Genomic DNA, 15177 nt, shown 5'->3' with positions numbered 1-15177 from the left:
ACTGTACAGGTACGTGAAATATAATACAATAATAAAAACTGGAGCAGAGCCCATCGCCCTCGGCACCCCCGGCCGTGCGTCCTCTCCTCAGGTGGTCCCCGGCTTAGGGGTACAATGCCGGTCTTCCTTCTGCAGCTGTCTCCTTACGCATCCTCCTCCTCCTCCTCATCTTCCTCTCCCTCGCCCTCTTCGCCTTCACCTTCCTCCTCTTCTGTGAAAAAGAAAAGCCATTTAAATACATGGGAAAATTTTAAATTCAGGAAAAATCTGAATCTGAAGCTAGTAATTAGAATAGTTATTACTTGTAAGTAAATTATTGCACATCTATTTCGAGCGTTTCGGTATACAAAATATGAAAAGCCTCACCTTCCGCTTCCTCGTCTAACTCCTCCTCGGCCTCCGCCAGGTCGTCCTCGTCCTCCTCTCCCTCCAGATCCTCCTCCTCCTCTACTTCCTCCTCGCCATTCTCCTCTCCCTTCAGCTTCTTGGCGTCATCGGTGGCTTCCTGTTGGGAAAAGATAAAAGTTAGTATGGAAAATATTCATGGGTAGTTTTCCTTGAAAAGTAAAGTTAAATTTGAATCTAATGAAAGCATTTTAGTTATACAATCTAAGCACATCTTAATATACAGGATTTTAAGACATTGAGATGATAATTTGTGCAGGTCATTCATTCTATGGTAATTCAAACATCTACATCTTTATTGGTGCTTCAAATGTCTAAATGAGCTGTGTTGGCTTCGTTATGCAGTAGTCTAGCCCTACCCGTCCCTCTCCCACCCGCTATCCGCCAAGTATTTTTGTCTTAGAAGGAACAGCAGCAGCGACGACGGCAAAGCAGCAGCAACAGCGGCGGCGGCGGCAAGCGTTCCCCCCACGCCGCGTCCCGGCCGTAAGGCTCAGAATCCCGTAGCTAGCGTGCATCGCGCGGGCCCGCCGTCCGTAAGGTCGAAACTCCGCCCTGCACGCGCCAGGGAGGAACAGGGCGAGACCGGCCGGCGTTAAGGGCGACCCCCACCCCCTCCCCATCTGTCCGACCAAAGCCTCGCCAGGGTGAAAGATAGGTCGTCAACGCGAGGTGCTAGAGATAACAATCGCCTGTCGACTCTACTTCCTCTGGACGTAAGGACTGATCTCGTATACTCCAAGTCAGACCAAGCCTACAGGAAGTCCGAAAAAAAAAATCAATAACTGTTTACAATCATGCTTTTATTTTAATAAACTAGACGTCCCTAAATTCGTAAGTGCGCCCACTTGTACTGCCAACTCTTCCCTCACGGATCTATTACATCTAATTATCTCGCCATCACCTCAATATGCGATGCACTACTTAACGGGATTCCTACATATGACCAAAAGAAAAAATTAAAACTTGCATGCACGCACGCACGCACATTCTCGCCTGCGAAACGAGAGTTTCACTATCAACATTAACAGCATCTGGTGCAAACTAGCTTCCACCCCCCCCTGCCCCTGCCCCTCCCTCTGCTTGCAACTCTCCACAGTATCTTATCTAATCCTGTGCACTGAATCCCTCAACTTCGGCCCGGCGCCCGCCATCGCCCTGCCCCGACGCCAGCAGGCCAAGTCCAGCCACCAGGCCTAAGGCAGACACTCGCCCCTAAGCTATGTCAGGAACAGCAAAACGGAGCGAAAATAAGCAAACTAAATTGCATACTAGCGGAGATAAGTTTCTTCTGTCAAGATATTGGGGGGGGGGGGGGGAGAGGGGGGGGAGAGAGAGAGAGAGAGAGAGAGAGAGAGAGAGAGAGAGAGAGAGAGAGAGGAAGGACTGTCATTACCAAGATGAACAACCGCGTGTCATCTGAAGAGAATGGGAGAATGCAACAAGTCCAAAGTAGACAGCACTAACTATCAACTGCAAGAAATTCCTCATCTACAACTACCAAAAAACTTCAATTATGTCAAACTACAACCCCTTTCCTCCTTCAACCCCTTTACAATGAACAGAACTTGATATTCCAAGAATTTTCCAACAAGTACATTTTTTTTAGCGAGAACACCAACTTGACATTTACTGATAACACGCTGAATTGCCGAAATATTACTGATTTTCATAACCGCGAATAAACAAATACTTCGAACAAAAGTAAACTACCTAACAGTAAGAAATGTCAGAACGCAAGTCTTAGGCTGACAGTGCAAACTTAGAGTAAAACATGCAAAAACCGGTGAAAAGTCGCCCTTACCCACTCGAAAACTTCTATACATGACAGTTCTCACTTAAAAACAAATCCCAAAACATACGAAGAAATTCGAAAAATAAAACGAAAATCTAAAAAATAACACTTGTAAAAATAAACTTAGTCATTTAGCCAAAACCTCTCCCGAATTTTCTCTCCCTGGCTCTCCTTGCCTTCCCCAGCCCAGTCCTTTTCGCCAGGGAGGAAATTCGGAGTAAAGTAGGAAGAAAATAAGAAGAAAATAGGACTATTGGGCCAGGAGCAAGCCCGCCCGAGACTAGCCTCGCACGGCCGCCCTCGCGCACGCACGCCCGCCAACTTTCAAAATCTCTAGCCTCGCACGGGCGGTGTTCTCTCCTCTCTCTCCCTACTTCTCTTTTTTCTCTCGTTTCCCTCCCTTATCCGCCTTCCTCTGCCCTCGCGGTTTCTAGGGCGGACGAGATTAACCCGGATTTCGGGTTGACACTTCGGGACTTGTGTTTTTCTAGAGCTTATTGGAAAAAAATTAACTAACTTCGGGTTTACTTCTTTCTAGATTTTTTCTTCTATGAAAGCTTTATCTACACCTTTTTCTATCTACTTGCACTACTGTCGCCTCTCGGGCTTCACCTGGGAGTTGTTAATGTCGCTTCCTCCACTGAATTTCGGGGAAAATAAATAAAATAAAATCTACCGGCACGAGTTAAAAAAGCCCACTCCTCTTAACTCCTTTTCTGACAAACGTACCTCAGCCGCCCTCTTGGTTCCCTTCTTGACCTCATCGTCGCCAGCGTTAGCGACAGACTTCTCCGTGGTTGACATTGTGGTTCGCTGTGGCAGCCTTACACACACACACTTCTACTTCTTGTTGTTCGCTCGGCCAAAGTCGTGGAAGGAGACGCAGACACGAGGCCGATTTCAAACCGACTGATGGCCGCGCTTCTCGCCTCCCCGTCCACGCTGATTGGCTGCCCGCCCGCCGCCGCCCGTGACGTCACCGATACCTCTTTTCTCTCTATTATAATTTTTCGAAATGTAAATTTTACATCAAATGCATCAGAAAATTGTGTAGATTACGTTAATATATAATTTTATTTATAAATAATTTGTATTAAGAATTTTGATTGGAAGAGCTTTGGGGACGAGATGCGACGTGTTCCGGTCTGCCCTTTCAGATCCAGGTGTCGGATCGACTTGTTGTGTCTGGTTGAAGGAGGTTTTAAATCGCGGTGGATCATACTAAACCAAGATGGTACGTGAGTCGTGTGGTGTTTTAAGTGTTGGACGACTCTTCGGGGTCGTTTTGCAAGGGAAAAAGTGAATGGAAGTGGAGTGATGTTTGGAAAAAGAGTATGAAATAACATGGGATGTGGAGATGTCGTAAGGTCGAAAGTTGCGTGTACGTGGGTTTGTTTACATCGAGTCAACGTGGGACAGAAGTGAGGATTACGTCTTCTATTTGACTCTTTTAAGGACTCGCAGGCGGACAAAATGGTAAAAACGAATAATTATAACTGCTATATGACTTTGCTATACATTGGGAGGTGATTAAGAGTTTCTATCGGGTTTACTTTAACAGAAACTGATGTGGAAGAGTGGCGATTCCCCGGTCAGCTGATTAGGGACAGGCCCATCATACCACATGTTTTGATGAAAAACACTTATAACTTGTTGATCTGATGTCTAGGCCTTAATTAATACCTTTAACATGAGCATTTATCATGTGCATGCTTGATAAGTTCTCATATCTTAAGTTAGGAGTCAGGATATAGCAAGTATGGAATGATTACAGGTTTGAGTCAACACGTGATCAGGGTTTAAACTGCCTTGGATATTCGACAGCAGTATGGAGGAAATTTAAGGGTATATTGTGAAAAACTTGTGATTTTAAAGTAGTCCATATTACTGATTTTAAGCACATGTGTTTTAGTGAGCACATGGTAGTCACGTCAATAACCTTAGGTTGTTTTGGTAATTTTTTCATAGTTCTGCAAAATGGATCCAGATGGCTTTGTCCTATTGGATTCCTCATGCACTCTAGTTAGCAAGTATATTAGAATTAATGCAAGGGAGCCCCCCAAAACCCCCACATTTTTGACATTGATGGTAGGGGAAGGTAATAGGTTGTGGTGCAAAATATGAAAGATATGTACTCAGTCACACTGTACTGTCTAATGCAGAGGGCTATGCTCCCTGCCCCCAACTTCCTGAGCCCACCCAGAAAAAGCATATCCTCCATGTTTGCAGCAGGACAGAGCATGTGACCACCATGTGGTTGCAGCATTGCCATGTCCGAAGCTCTCACCTGCTGTGAAGACGGGGAGGATTCTTTTCCTGGGTGGGGGCTGGGGGCAGTAGCCAATACAGTGACTGATTCTCTGTAGATGTTTCATATTACACCTCATAATTTCCTTGGTCCCTTTTTATGCCCTCCCCTGCTATCAGGGCCAAGCTTTCTCTGAGGGGATTGCGGGTTTCCACATAATGACCTACATATTTACATTGTAGACAGCGAGAAAAATCCAATGATGCCCCCCCCCCCCCCACACACACACACACACACACACACAATCTTGAATGGTTCCAGGGAACTTGACAAGTTAGGCTAAAATAAGAATATACAGAGAATAGGTCAATATAGTCAAGTATGGGGCAGTGTTGCCCCTATCCTGTCCTGGACAACAAAGAATAAACCACATTTGTATAGCTGGAAAGAGCATAGGACAGATTCAGCATTGAACATTCTCGCATCTCATACGCACTACCCAGCAGTGAACAGAGGATTGCTTTCTTGGGTGCGAGTTGTTTAATGCAGGGGCTCTGCTTTATTTTGTATATTATAATCTATTTCATGTATATTAATCATATTTTACTGTACAATTTCCCTGGTGTCTTTCATGCCCTCTCCTCGGGGTTTGGGGATTTTCCGCAGCATTATTCCTGTTTGTACACTAGTTGGTGAGAGAAATGCATCCATACCATAAATATCATGATCAGTTATGTGAAGATATCAAAAGCAATTCCTGAGCTTGAGAATTGACCAAGTTCGACTAGGTGGGTTTGTAAACAAAGATGGCAGATGTCATAAAGTAATGCTTAATGTGATTGAACCTGTCAGAATTTGCCCAATTTAAATGTAGCTTGTCCAAGTAAAATGTTTATTTCATCAAACTAAATTGAATTTTGTCTGGAAAGACCTTGTCACAGCCATGTTTGATACATGCATCATATCCTAATATACATTTGATTGGTTCCACCCAGTGATTCCACTCTAATAAGTGATTACATCAGCTTTAGTCTATAGATTCCATGTTTGCATACATGAGTAATGAGGAGGATGATAGGCTGGTTGATTGCCACAAGTGTGAATAACATGTCTACCGAGATGTAGGTCGTTCATATGAACTGAGAACACAGCTCTGAATGCCGCATTATTTATAAATAAGATAATTTAGTACCCATTAAATGAAAATGACTATTGACTGTTGGCATCTAACCTTGCGTTAAAAAGCCAATGCCAAATTTTGGTTAGCTGGCCGTCTGTGCGATGCACAAGCATCTAGCTCCAAGTACATGTTGAAATGGCTGCCTGCGCATGATTCCCATTGTGCCTTGGTTTGGTAGTATGATAGCCATCAATGTATGGTTTTGATTATTGGTAGACTCCAGATAAACATTTTGTTTTATATTGGGAGCTTTTTATTTGGTTTGAATTAGTTTTTGGACATCCATGATGGATTTGATGGATTTCATAATTTGATTGTTCTTCTAATATGAATACGAACTTCAATTTGTTGACAGGGAAGACATACAGTCAATTTTCATGGGGTCTATGGATCAGTTGTACAGCCCAGGAGTTGGCACTCTTCTAGACACAAATGTAGACGATTACAAGGAAAATCCAGCCCCATTGTGCCTTTCTCATTTTGTTACTCATACTCCAACGAGAGTCAACAGCACTGGTAGTAGATTTCATATACAGTTTACCTTTTACTGTGATGGGGCACGGAAGGGAAGTGGTTTCAGAATCATTCAATTCCCCTAGTTTGATGACTGAAGTCCAGGTTACATCAGATGTTTTGGGTTTAGGATATTGGCTTTCCCAAAACCAGTTCTTTGCCAAAACTTTGGATAGAAATTGAAGAACACCCAAAGAATTTGCATATGTATTAGCACTTTTTTTTTTTTTTTTTTTTTTTTAGCAAGGCAAGAAACACCAGCAGTCTTGGCAGACACAGACAAACCTTGACCATGTGTTTTCTTGTAGAGTAAGGGCCTAGATTCCCCCCTTCTTTGACGAAATCTCTGGAGCCTACAAGTTCTTGTCTTGCCAGAATGTGGTGCAGGTTTCTTGGCCTGAGCTCTACTGCTGAATATGCCTTGATGTTGACGACTTCAGTCGTATTTGGCTGTCTAATCTTAAGATGCTAAGTAATTCATCACAGTAAATGTCTTTACACATAGATAGCTCTTAAGGTTTTAGTTACAAATTACCAATGAGTCGATTACTAGTTTTACCGTTATCATCTGTTTACCTTTATCCTTGATTTATAAAAATACTTCAGTTTCTATTACTACTAGTAGTGTCAGTAACATAATGTCTATGATAATACTTTATATTAAAAGTATTTTTAAAAATTATAAAATAAAAAAAGTGGACAAGCACTTGTGGAGCCATCTATATGTAGACCTTCCACTAAACAATACTACAGGGAACTACTCCCCCCCCCCCCCCCCCCCCCCAGCAACAGGCCAATGGCCTTCAGTGTACCACACAAAGATATAGAGGTTCAAGTGAATACTTGACCATGACCAGCTTTTAATAGTCTTTCAAAAAATTATTTATTTCTATTTTCATTTAAAATAACTCCCAATTTCCAGTATATAATCTAGAGACTGTGGAGCAGTGCTATATGCCTATTAAGTTACGAAATGGGTATTCCTAAATGGTCAGCACATTGTTTTGCATATTTTAATAGTATTCAGTTTGAGGAAATTGATGTTTACCCATTACTGCCACTGGAAAATGTGTTCACTTTAGTTTTCTTTAGTGGAATGTTGTACACATAGATGGCCCCACAAGTGCTCGGCCACCAAGGAGTTGATTAGTTGACCTCATGAGCTCCTCTGACCTCCCTTGAGTTGCTTGGGAGATTTTTGATTGTCATTAACAGTACATATAGCAATACAGAAAACTTCAGCTGTACCTAGGCAATCGTGCTGGTCAATCTTCAGCAGTACCTAGGCAGTCGTGCTGATGATTTTTTTTTTAGGAGACTGCGCATTACAAGGTTATGAATACCACCTTTGTATATTAGATTGTAAGGCTTCCTCAGCGGGGTTTGGCATGTTTTGAGTATATTTGGGTTTGTCTGACAGTGTGAAAATTATTTTTAAATGCCAATAGCAAATCATAGCTTTTTGTTCAGTAATATGTGTAAATGGGATTGCTTTGCCCTCTCTTTGTATCGAGTTCTAAATTTCATTCCAGCACTTCAATGCATTCATGAACTGACTATACTAGTACCATTGTTTCAGCTGTCAAAATTAGCCCAGCTCTTTGATAAGAAGCAAGGAGAAATAAGTGAAACTTGGACTCTATGTAAAAGGCATGCATGCTCATATATTGTGGTAGTGTTTGGTGGATTAATTTTGAGTGACCATTATTGGATGGCCTTAATATTTCTAAGAGTTGCACTTGAACTACTACTTGAATTAAGATGCAGTGCAAGCTGCAGCTATCATGGTCACCTATTTTGTAAGGGTGGATGTGTGACCCTTTCTCAGATCTTTCTAAAGTCTTGAAAAAAAAAATTCTTGTGTATTTTGGTTCTTTTGATCTTTTAATGCCTCCCCCCCCCCCTGTAGCACAAGTTTTTATATGTAGAAAATCTGATGCCATTGATCATCCTTCCTCCTGCCTCATCCACAGAGGTTCCCCTCCCTTATTGTTGCATTTCCTACTCCATTGGGCCCTTTTGTGTGATAGTTTCTCCTCCCACCTAATGCTCCCTTTATACCCCTTCAAGGATGATCCAAGACTAATGCACCCAGTATCCTTTCCCTGATCCCTAGGACCCCCTTCCATCTTTTCACTCGGATTCACTAAGTAAATGCTTATTAGCTGTTTCAGACCAACAACTTTTGAGATCAATCGAAGCTGAAAATCAAGGGTTAATTGTAGTTGGACACTAAGGAGGCTGAGAACTGACAGTTGTATGTATTTGTATGTAAATAGTAAAAGCACATGACTGACTTGGCAGAAAGATCCAAAGGGATTTGGGCATTAGAGATGACCCAGGAAGTGCCTTAAACACTGTCTCATCTCACTTGCAGCAAAGTAAGAGGTAGAAAGCCAGCAACATTTGAACATTCATAGCTTAAAAAATTGTTTGAGTACAATGCATAGCATGAAGTATGAAGAGATAACAGCATCATTGGGGAAGAGGAGGGGGGGAAATGGTGGGTAAGGCTGTACCACACAGACCAAGTCATTCATGCATATCTTGTTGTCAGAGACTATGCAGAAGATATACTAAATAGTTCAGACAACAGAATTCACATATAACTCGCAGCAGTTCCAGGGTCCAATAGTACCAGATCTCAAATATTACTAACATGAAGTGATAGATCACAAAATACTTTCAGATTATTTTATATATATGTGTGTGTGTTTGTATGTATGTGTGTGTGTGTGTGTATATATGTATATTTTATATATATATATATATATATATATATATATATATATATATATATATATATATATAATTAGTCAACACACTCATACACATACATACATGCACGCACGCACGCACACACACACACTTACACACACGCACATGCACACATGGGCACGCACAAAATTGTCACATGACTAAAAAAAACTAAGTTTGATCTTAGTTATTAGATGCAGTGACTTTCAGAAGGGAAGATGCAGACAGGTTCTTATTTAAGTCCTGTTCAGCTCGATTCCACTTGCAACTGAAAGAAGGAACTTATATGAAATATTTTGGGTGCCTCAGAACAAGAGTTCCTCCAGCATTAGAACCTTCAGCTTAAAATGTGTGCAAGAAAGAGCCTGTCATGTATGATAAGGAACATATTTTCTTTTATGTATAAAGTGTAGAATCCCTTTGACCTTTTACAACAGTCATGTTTAACATAACAGATGGCATTTCAGGTGGATACTGTATGCCATAGAGTACCAGATTTACAAAATCAATACTTTCATTTCGTAACACAAATGAAGCAGGAATCATTATGTATAATTGGCACAGGATGAGGAGAGGATAAAAGGGGAATTGGGATATGGTCTCGAAGGAACTCGCTAGATTTATTACTGTCTTATTCACATTAACAACTTTTGGAGCAACCTATCAGTTTGATAATTAGATATACCACAATCACAACAGTTATCACCTTGAGGTTAATAAGAGTAAAACAAGTCTTTATACAATTAGCAAAGTATACTTTTATATAGTGTAAGTAAAGTTAAGCAGACTTGGTAAACACACACACACACACACACAAAATTTATGGGAAGAAGTACCTTTTAAATAACATTCTGTAGTATATATAAGGGGCAGTCAACTCTGGCAAGTGTGTGCATATATTGTGTGTGTGGTGGGGGTAGGGGGTTATTTTACAGGCATTATGTATTGTACTTCAGGTAAGCATTTAGTAGTAAGTCATCACCGTAGTTTCTATTGCCATACTCCTTGAATATTGAAATCTCCAGCTAGGATCTAATGTCTAATTAGTGTGCCATGTTTTTCAGGCCCAAAATCTGTATAGGATTTTATTTTATCCATTTTGATATATGAAAATCAATTTTGCTTGATGCATGTGTCACTCCATTTTCATGGAGCAAAATGTTGATAGCTGTGAGAGGCTAACGTTGAGGAGTTCCTCGTATGTTTAGACAAACTGCACGTAGAGTTTTCTCTAACATCTACAGTTGTTTGCTAAATTTACTTGTGTACTTAACAACCACCCAACACTTGGTGCCTGTCGTACTCCATGTAGGCTGACGGGAACTGTGTTGGGGAGATCAACGTTGCTCTCTTAATCTTTTCTGTTATTTCAGTGCAAAGCTCTTAAGAGGGCAAGATAAGTGTTTGCACTAACACTTTGTCTTCGTGATTTGGCTTTGATGTTGCATGCATGGAGAGAGACACTTGTTTTCGTCAGCACATAATGTTAATTTAATTCCCGTCCTAATATTGACAGGCTGTAAAGTATATTGTAATTTCTTGATTGGTTTTAGAGAAAAGTATCTTTTGATGTTATGATGATCTTGGTATAAAGGAAAGGAAGTTTGACTTGGACAGTTTTCCAAGATCAGTTTTGCATTTAAAGTTCATAGATATATAAGAACTAGGATGTAGTAGATGGCTAAAGATGGTCCATCTTGGTATTACAAAAAAAAAATTTTAGTCCATAGAAATACGTTTTGGACCAGAAAATTAGGCTTAAAAAGAAAAAAAAAAAAAAATGGCATGCTAACGAACTGCTTTGGGGAGACTATACCTAAGGGGATTGTCTGCTTTCAGTTTTTTAGATTTCGACCGTTAATTGCGGGGAATATTTTACCTAGAAGACTATTTGTTTTCAAAAAAAGGCATTTTTTCACATCTGTCAATTTTACAAGCACAGGAAAAGATTTAAAAAGCTGTCCACAACATTCCCCAGATCTTTTATTTATCTACAAAATTAGTCATAATACATTTATTTCATACTAAAAATGTGTGCTATGCACAAATATGTAATGTATAGAAATATTGCAATTTTTTTCTTCGTATTGTTTGATTTAGATAAGAAATGATATAGGATATGGTTCTATATGATGTAATCATCTCATTATACAGGTTGGGGTAAAACTGTGCATATGTATAGAAGTATATATAGATAATTTCCGTGTATTCCATGACCTTGTGTTTATAAATATTGTTACTTGTATTTGTTTGTAATTTTTTTTTTTTTTTTTTTTAGCAGGGTAATTCAAAAAGTTTTGAACAGATTTTGATAAGAATTTTACCAGAGATATGTCTTAGCCAAACTTAATATTCTTAACTCAAAGCTGATAGGAATGGCTTTTATATACAGCTATACAGACAAATATTTTTAGATGTTGAAACATTCCTTATTGAAGCCTATGATATGGAAGGTTTGGTAATTTGAGTTTCAAATTTCTCATTCTAAATTGTCATTACAATTCCAATGGATTCACAGGGTGTTCAATATTAGTTGGCACCCAGCGAAAATTCGCCATCTGTCGGCCTTTCAATTGCCAGGTACTTTTTGCAGGACAGTAAAGAAAAAATCTATTACTTTTATGCATCTGTGAAGGGTTGCATCTTTCAAAATACTTTGCCTCTCACCTTCACACTCGCTTGCCAGGCGGCAATGCCCAGCACACAGTAGACCCCTGCTTGGACTTAGGTAGCCTGCTACTTTGAAAACTTTTGAACATCCCGAGTCATTGGAATTGTGATTTTATTCCTGGGATGGAATATGCCTTGGAATATTCACATAAGTCACACAAAACCAAAAGCAGTTGGAAAATCAGGGATACCAACAGTCTTGTAGCATCAACAACTATATTTCAAAGAGTATCGTCGCTAGTCAGAATGCTTAGCTTGATTTTCTAATATTTTTCTACATAGCTGAATATGCGATGCCCACTTGAGTTGTGGGAGGTTTTCCAGGGCCAGACCTTAGGAAATACTTAGATGACTACACTGACACTGTATATCTTCTCTGAGAAGTAATTGGGATTGATTTTATGGGTGATATTTGGTAGCCTTGATTTTACAAAATCTTGGAAATTTGGTTTATTAACTCACAATTATCATATTTATTACTATCGTTTGCTTACTTTATTTATGTCTGCTCACTAAAAATGGCTTTCATGTATTTAATTTTTTTATTGTATGGTTTTTGTGTGCTCTTATTAGTGTCAGATTGGCATTTTGTGGCTCCTCTATTAAAAGATTTTAATAACCTTACTATTCTTGCAGGTGAATGTACCCAAGTCCAGACGCACCTTCTGCATCAAGTGCAAGAAGCACCAGAACCACAAGGTCTCGCAATACAAGAAGTCCAAGGTAGAGTATCCAAATTGTTGTTGAGAGTGAATTAACAATACCTTTATAGATTTGAAGGGTTGAGTTTGGGGTTTCAGAACTAAGACATAATGGCAAACTTGAAATTACCAGTATGTGTGTAACACTAACAGCTGTATGCTTTAAGAAATTGTGGAATCCACTCTTTGAAGCGCACAATCCTCTTGTAAGGAATATTGCAAAATCAACAGGAATACCAAAATAATGCAAGAGGGTTTGAAACGTTTTATTTTTGAAACTGAGGAGTCCTAAAATTACATTAAGACTTCCTACAATCCTGAAGATTCTATCATATAAAAATTGTGCAAAGAACTGATGTGGGTTACACAATTTCTTCAAGCATACAACTGTAAGTAAATAAGTTTTTGCTTGCAAAAAGAATATTACTTACAAACCATCCACTTCCAGGAACGCAAGTTTGCCCAGGGTCGTCGCCGTTACGACAGGAAGCAGGCTGGATATGGTGGTCAGACAAAGCCTATCTTCAGAAAGAAGGTAACCTATTTCAGTTGAAGAGCATGGCTGATTTGATTGCAAGCTTTGATAACGTTTGTTTCTTGGTTCCATCAACCAGTAAAAGGCTGAAAGACTGCCTTTTTTATGTTTTTCAACTTCAGAATGTCATAGGCTTAATTTATTTCTTAGGAGTTTAAATACAAGAAAACCAAGAAATTTTGATTTAGAAATTTGGTTCAGTGAAAGATGTGGTTCAGAATTATTTCAGATTTAAAAGCTTTTCAAGGCATCTGTGCACCCAGAAATGTTATGAATATTAGGCTTGCCTAACATATTTGTTTTGATGTCCTTGTTACATTAGTTTGGGTAAGCCATTTCTTTATAAATCTCGTGTCATCAGTGAGGAAATGCTAGAATTGTGATATTCAAGCAAGAACATTTAAACTGTTAACTTCCTTTGTTGGCCCTCATGCACTCACTTACTAAAGTGGATACATCAATTGCTAAAAGTGTTTAACTTAACACTTATGCCACCTTATTGCCTGTGTGGACATGATTTAAGTTTGACATAATATATAATGAATTTATAGGTGTACTTAAAAACACTTTAGAGATTTGTATGTTGAAAGAATAATTGCAAGAAATAAATTGTAAAAAACATTCATCTTGTTGAATAAACAGTGTAGTTAGCTGAATTGAAGGAAGGGAAATGGGTGTCCAACATTTAAGATAGACTAAGTAATCTGTCTAATCACTTAACCCACTAACGTCAAGTGTCCCACATATGAGACACAACCCACTAACGTCAAGTGTCCCACATATGAGACACAACCCACTAACGTCAAGTGTCCCACATATGAGACACAACCCACTAACGTCAAGTGTCCCACATATGAGACACAACCCACTAACGTCAAGTGTCCCACATATGAGACACAACCCACTAACGTCAAGTGTCCCACATATGAGACACCCGAAAAAATAAACATTTCTGGGCGTCCCGCCAGTGTGACACTGTATTGGGGCTCACGCTCCGGACCAGCCTTGCACACCGATTTTGTAGCTGCCCGGAATCTTTTATTTTCGGCTTCAAAATATACCAGGGTTAATGTATAAAAAACTCACTCTAGTTAGCTACAGAGTTGGTTAATTTTCCTGTGCTAAGCCTCTCCATCTTCCAGGCCAAGACCACCAAGAAGATTGTGCTGAAGATGGAATGCAACAAGTGCAGAATCAAGTCACAGCTCCCCCTTAAGAGATGCAAGCACTTTGAGCTTGGAGGTGACAAGAAGAGGAAGGGACAGATGATCCAGTTCTAAGCTGTGTTTGCCTTTAGTAAAGAAAAAAAAAATCAAGTTCTTGGGTTTCATTTGTTTGTTCCTTTCTTTGTTCTAGCTTACAAGTGCCATAGTAGTGTGTAAAAATAACTTTAATTTTTTACTTTGTTTAGGTGCTGTGAGCATGAGTAGCACATCATACTGCAATTGTGTTCAGTATTTATCCCAGCAGTTGCAAGCAATATAACTAGGATTTCTCCCTTTCTTTTGTTTATGACTTAGTTAAGAAATTTTTTCAAAGTAAATTTGAGATAAAATTAATTGACCAAAATGTGCAATTGATTCCAATTTTTGCATTTCCTATTTTCTGGAATAGGTGACTAATAACTATAACCACTAAAGAAAAGGGAGATATTGAAATTTCTGTGGTTTGTTGCTATTTAGTTACAGTAACGTGATTGTTTATAGAGAAAGGCTACTTATTTTTTTTATATATGATTTATATGTTTTGAGATAAAAGATGTTTGATATGAGACGTATATTACCGAAACAAAGTTGACATTAATTCTATAATGAATGAAGAGGGTACTTGCATGTTGCACCCTTGTTGTAATAGGCCAAACAGGAATTGATGCTGTAATGGTTCTCTACCACCCATAAACGAGTAGGGTCTCATTTCAGTAGACAAGATCTCTTAACACCAAAATGCAGCGATTCTGAGTCTGTGAACTGGCTTTCTCCCCAACATAGATGACTTCACAAGTGCTAGTTACCTCCTTAAACGGTTGGTACCTTTTGTCTCCTATTTGCCCCCAAACCTTGAATTTTCAGGGAAAGTTTTCTGTAACCATTGTTATTGTTTGACACACTAATTGGTCATTATTAATCTATTGAATACACTTGCTATGCTGCCTGCATATGGCCCACAGTCGTCCTAGGACATGGGCTTACTGGAGACGTGACTAGTGAGTGTGGCTTGTAGGCCAGGCCCACATGAACATGTGCAGTGTTCAGACTCCTTGTCTCCTATTTGCAATGTTCTTTTTCTGTTTAACCCTTGATGATGATGCAGTCACGTCAAGGAAAAACCTGAGCAGCTCCCCGGGTGATGTGAACATGCCGTTAACTGGGCAAA

At 39.6% G+C, this 15177-nt stretch overlaps 2 protein-coding genes across 4 annotated transcripts; one reads left to right on the top strand and one right to left on the bottom strand.

Annotated features, from left to right (window-relative positions):
- Nucleotides 1-110: 110 nt before the first annotated feature.
- On the bottom strand, nt 111-3136 carry LOC113828520 (probable DNA-directed RNA polymerase subunit delta). 2 transcript variants are annotated; one of them, XM_027381505.2, is made up of 3 exons: nt 2930-3136; nt 367-505; nt 111-211 (listed from the first exon to the last, which is right to left on the bottom strand). In XM_027381505.2, exons 1-3 carry the CDS (start codon nt 3002-3004, stop codon nt 144-146), a joined length of 282 nt encoding a protein of 93 aa, XP_027237306.1. In that variant the 5' UTR covers nt 3005-3136; the 3' UTR covers nt 111-143. The 2 variants fall into 2 exon arrangements, with proteins under 2 accessions (XP_027237306.1, XP_027237307.1); XM_027381506.2 differs by having other exon boundaries at nt 111-208; nt 2930-3135.
- A 145-nt stretch (nt 3137-3281) lies between these two features.
- RpL36A (ribosomal protein L36A) lies at nt 3282-14120 on the top strand. Of its 2 annotated transcripts, none has more exons than XM_027381503.2 (4): nt 3282-3434; nt 12205-12291; nt 12718-12804; nt 13947-14120. In XM_027381503.2, the coding sequence occupies exons 1-4, from the start codon at nt 3432-3434 to the stop codon at nt 14082-14084; spliced, it is 315 nt and encodes a 104-aa protein (XP_027237304.2). In that variant the 5' UTR covers nt 3282-3431; the 3' UTR covers nt 14085-14120. The 2 variants fall into 2 exon arrangements, with proteins under 2 accessions (XP_027237304.2, XP_027237305.2); XM_027381504.2 differs by having other exon boundaries at nt 3355-3676.
- Nucleotides 14121-15177: the final 1057 nt, after the last annotated feature.

Source organism: Penaeus vannamei, chromosome 12 (genome assembly GCF_042767895.1).
Source record: "Penaeus vannamei isolate JL-2024 chromosome 12, ASM4276789v1, whole genome shotgun sequence".
NCBI classification, from domain to species: Eukaryota; Metazoa; Arthropoda; class Malacostraca; order Decapoda; family Penaeidae; genus Penaeus; species Penaeus vannamei.
Note: the sequence above shows the minus strand (reverse complement) of the source record. Positions and strands in the feature narration are given on the sequence as shown.

What these genes read in the sequence shown, in the direction of transcription:
- LOC113828520 (XM_027381505.2), bottom strand. Translation starts at nt 3,004, where the DNA reads ATGTCAACCACGGAGAAGTCTGTCGCTAACGCTGGCGACGATGAGGTC. An exon ending in GAACCAAGAGGGCGGCTGAG is followed by an intron (nt 506 to 2,929) that starts GTACGTTTGTCA and finishes TTTTCCCAACAG; the next exon opens with GAAGCCACCGATGACGCCAA. An exon ending in GTTAGACGAGGAAGCGGAAG is followed by an intron (nt 212 to 366) that starts GTGAGGCTTTTC and finishes TCTTTTTCACAG; the next exon opens with AAGAGGAGGAAGGTGAAGGC.
- RpL36A (XM_027381503.2), top strand. An exon ending in CGCAATACAAGAAGTCCAAG is followed by an intron (nt 12,292 to 12,717) that starts GTAGAGTATCCA and finishes ATCCACTTCCAG; the next exon opens with GAACGCAAGTTTGCCCAGGG. An exon ending in AGCCTATCTTCAGAAAGAAG is followed by an intron (nt 12,805 to 13,946) that starts GTAACCTATTTC and finishes TCCATCTTCCAG; the next exon opens with GCCAAGACCACCAAGAAGAT.